The sequence below is a fragment of the Humulus lupulus genome, chromosome 2, assembly GCF_963169125.1.
Source record: "Humulus lupulus chromosome 2, drHumLupu1.1, whole genome shotgun sequence".
Classification (NCBI taxonomy): domain Eukaryota; kingdom Viridiplantae; phylum Streptophyta; class Magnoliopsida; order Rosales; family Cannabaceae; genus Humulus; species Humulus lupulus.
In genome coordinates, this window is record NC_084794.1 from 132,931,861 (window position 1) to 132,936,627 (window position 4,767).

Sequence of the window (4,767 nt, forward strand, 5' to 3'; positions counted from 1 at the left end):
GATAGAAAAATATTGTGTCTTACCAGTGAGCAATAAGCTCCTATTTACAAGTGAGAAACAAAGTAGATAATGTTCTATTGACCACTTTATTTTGACCATCAATTTGTGGGTGACAGGTAGTAGAAAACAAAAGCTTAGTACCTAGCTTTCCCCACAAAGTCTTCCAAAAATAGCTTAAGAATTTTGCATCTCTATCTGAAACAATGCTCTTGGGCATGCCATGCAATCTTACAATTTCATTGAAAAAAAAATCAGCAATATGTGATGTATCATCGGTTTTATGACACGGACTGAAATGTGCCATTTTTGAAAACCTATCTACAACCACATATATGGAATCCCTTCCTTTTTGAGACCTAGGTAAACCCAAAACAAAGTCCATAGATATGTTAATCCAAGGTTCACTAGGAATAGGCAAAGGAGTATACAAACCATGAGGCTTAACCTGAGACTTAGCTTTTCAACATGTAATACACTTCTCACAAACTCGTTCAACATCTCTTTTCATATGAGGCCAAAAAAAATGTTCATAACAAATGTCTAATGTCTTAGATACACCAAAATGCCCCATCAAGCCAACCCCATGAGATTCTTTAACAAGCAAGTCACACAATGAACTTTTAAGCACACATAGCTTATTTTCTCTAAACAAAAACCCATCATGCCTAAAGAATTTTCCAAAAGCTTCTTTGTCACACGCATTGAATACATTAGAAAAGTCACAATCATTAACATAAAAATCGTTAATGTATTCAAAACCAACCAATTTTGCATCTAAGGTAGAGAGTAAAACATACATGCGAGGTAAAGCATCAGACACAATGTTTTCCTTACCTTGCTTGTACTTGATGACATAAGGAAATGTTTCAATAAACTCAACCCATTTGGCATGTAATTTATTTAACTTTTGTTGATTCTTCAAATGTTTTAAAGATTCATGATCAATGTGAATCACAAACTCTTTTGGCCAAAGGTAGTCTTGCCAAGTTTCCAATGCCCTAACCAATGCATACATCTCCTTGTCATAAGTAGGATAGTTTAAGGTTGTTCCACTTAACTTTTCACTAAGGTATGCAATAGGATGACTCTTCTGCATTAGAAAAACTCCAATATATATTCCTGAAGCATCACACTCAATCTCAAAAGTTTTAGTGAAATTAGGTAAAGCAAGCAAAGGCGCATTAGTAAATTTTTCTTTAATTAAATCGAATGCCTTCTCTTGGTCATCACCCCACTTAAAACCAACATTCTTTTTAATAAGTTCAGTCAAAGGTGCGGCTAAGCTACTAAAATCTTTCACAAATCTTCGATGAAAAGTAGCCAACCCATGGAAACTTCTAACATTACCCACACTTGTAGGTCTCAGCCAGTCTCGAATTGCACTCACCTTTTCTTCATCCACCTTAATTCCTTGGGCACTAACAACAAAACCAAGAAACACAAGCTTATCTGTACAGAAGGTACACTTTTTGAGATTAGCAAACAACTTTTCTTTTCTTAAAACATCTAAAACAAGTTTTAAATGCTCAACATGATCATCCGCGTTTTTGCTATAAATTAGGATATTATCAAAATACACAATACAAAATTTTCCAATAAAAGCATGCAAAACATGATTCATTAATCTCATGAAAGTACTAGGTGCATTAGTTAATCCAAATGGCATAACTAACCACTCATATAAACCATGTTTTGTTTTAAAGGCAGTTTTCCATTCATCTCCTTCTCTCATCCTAATTTGATGATATCCACTTTTAAGATCAATTTTGGTAAAAACACAAGAACCATGCAATTCATCAAGCATATCATCTAATCTAGGAATAAGATGTCTACACTTTACAATGATTTTGTTGATGGCTTGACAATCAACACACATCCTCCATGATCCATCTTTCTTAGGAACAAGCAACATTGGAACCGCACAGTGACTCATGCTCTCACGCACATGCCCCTTCTCCATGAGCTCACCAACTTGCCTTTGAAACTCTTTTGTTTCCTTAGGATTGCTCCTATAGGCTGGCCTATTTTGGATTGTTGCTCCAGGTATAAAATCAATCTGATGCTTAATTCCCCTTATTGGTAGTAAACCATTGGGTACCTATTCTTGAAATACATCATCAAAGTCTTGAAAAAGAGAAACAACAACACTAGGCAAGGAAATGTTACGTTCATTAGTATTTAAACAAGCCACTTTGTACAAAAGTACAATCATAGGCTGGTTTGTCAACAAAACTCTTTTGATCTCTTTTTCTTTTGCAAAGAAATTCATTTTCTTCCTCTCTTTTCTTTCTTCGCTTGCCAATATTTCTTTCTCTTTTCTGTACCTTTTTCTCTTCTTTTAATCTTTGCCTCTCTTGTTTTTGTATTCTCACTCTTTTTTTTAACTTCACTTGATCTTCATACACTTGTTTTGGATTTAATGGTATAAGAGTGATTGGTCTTTCATTGAATACAAATGAGTATATATTAGAATAACCATTGTGAGTGACATGTCTGTTGAATTGCCACGATCTTCCCAAAAGAATATGTGACGCGTGCATTGGAACCACATCACATAAAACCTCATCTTTGTATTTCCCAATTGAGAATGACACCAAAACTTGCTTGTTCACCTTAACTTGTCAACAATCATTCAACCATTGTAGCTTGTATGGTCTAGGATGTTTCAAAGTTGGTAAATTCAATTTTTGCACCAAACTAGTGCTAACCACATTAGTACAACTTCCATCATCAATAATCATGCTACATACCTTTTCATTAACATGGCATCTAGTATGAAAAATATTTTTATGTTGTAGCTCCTCATCTTCCTTGACTTGTACATTTAGAGCTCTCCTTGCAACCAAAAGCCCTCCATCAACTGGATACTCAATATCACTTGCATCCTCCAATGGTGGCATAGAATCATTATTGGACTTGCCTTCGGTCTCAATATCCCCATTTTCTTTCAAAATCATCACTATTTTATTTGGACACTGACTAGCAATATGACTCCTTCTCAAACATTAAAAGCATTTAACATCTCTATTTCTAAAAGGTTGGGAATGAGTTTTACCTTGGTTAGTGGTGCCTCCATTTTTGTTGTCTTTGGGCGCTTCAACCTTGTTCTTGGATTGAGGTTTCTCATCCTTCTTGCTCCAATTCTGATTCCAAGTTGAAGAAGAACCAGAACTTTGACCCATCCTTGTGGAACCTTTCTTGTTCAATTGACACTCCACCTTTATGGCCATATGTAGCATGTCATTCAGCTCAACATAATGTTGTAGTTCCACCACGTTTGCAATGTCACAGTTTAAACCAGCTAAGAAACTGGCCATAGTAGCTTCTCGATCCTCCTCCACGTCAACCCTAATCATTGCTATCTCCATCTCCTTGTGGTAATCTTCAACACTTCTAGACTCTTGAGTGAGGCTTTGCAGCTTTTGAAATAATTCCTTGCAGTAGTGACTTGGAATGAATCTTCTTCTCAAGATAGCTTTCATTTCCCCTCAAGTCTCAATAGGTCTTTCACCATTTCTTCTTCTGCTCAAAGTCAATTGATCCCACCAAACAATATCATAGTCAGTGAATTCAATGGCAGCTAGTTTTACCTTTTTCAACTCAGAATAGTTGTGACAATCAAACACCAACTCAATCTTCTTCTCCCACTCAAAATAAGTTTCAAGATCATTTCAGCCTTGGAAGGATGGAATCTTTATTTGAATGTTTCCCAAATTTTTATCAAATCGTTCTCTAACTCATCTACCTCCATTTCCATGCCAAAATCTGCCCATGTTAACATCAGAGGCACGATCATCTTCATCCTCATCATTTGCATAATAATCCTCATAATCATATCTGTGTTGATTCACGTCTCTTCGTTGCACGTTAGGAGCTATAGGTGGCAGCCCCCTTTGTGATCTCTCTTCTACCCTATCTATCCTTTCATGTAGATGTTCTGATTTAACTCTAACCATCTATCTCATCTCCCTCATTAATGCTTTAATTTGTAAATTTGGAACAACTTGTTGTTGATCTTCTTCTTGATTTTAGGAAATGATTACTGCAAACAAAAGTTAGAAAGAAAATCGAATAGTTTCTCACCACACTTTCTCACGTGTTTCACTCTACAATGATATCACTCACACTCGTGTTTACTCAAATTTGGCTCTCACCCTCTTATGATCTCACACTCTCTTTCCTTTTTCCACTCTTTAGTTCCCCCTTTTAAATCTTTATTGAACTTAATGAACCCAAATGAAAAAATTTCTTGTAACAATGAAACAAAGCAACTTGTAAGAATGAGAATTTCAAAGAGCAAAAGGAAAGAATAAGAAATTTCAAGAACGAAATAAAATTCAAAGAAAAGATAGACACACACTTTGAGATATTGAAATTGGTAGAATACACTTATGCAAAAGAAATCTTGAATTTGAGCAATATTCCAAATGTAACTTCTAATCTGTTTTTCTTTTTCTTTTTTTGTTTGTTTTTTTTCTCTATTTTTTATGATGAAATGATAGAGTATAGTAGAACTTGAACAATATCAATAGGTAATAAAAACAATTAACTTAGTATTTTTCCAAGAAAAGAAAGCTATTTTTGATAAAATTTGGATGAGATGAAATAGATGAAATGAACAACTAAAAAATTAAGAATACGGATATATAACAACCTTATTTAGAAGCCTTATGCTCTGATACCAAATGATGTGATTCTAAATGATTTGAGCCCCAATAAAAATAATGAGACCCAAAAATTAATTTAGAACAAGGATGTCTTGGATCG

General features: G+C 34.7%; 1 protein-coding gene across 1 annotated transcript; it reads right to left on the minus strand.

The window, feature by feature from the left end:
* Window positions 1-460: 460 nt before the first annotated feature.
* On the minus strand, window positions 461-3,482 carry LOC133814742 (uncharacterized). Its single transcript, XM_062247665.1, has 5 exons — window positions 3,056-3,482; window positions 2,751-2,944; window positions 2,199-2,612; window positions 1,875-2,098; window positions 461-1,550 (listed from the first exon to the last, which is right to left on the minus strand). Exons 1-5 carry the CDS (start codon window positions 3,480-3,482, stop codon window positions 461-463), a joined length of 2,349 nt encoding a protein of 782 aa, XP_062103649.1.
* Window positions 3,483-4,767: the final 1,285 nt, after the last annotated feature.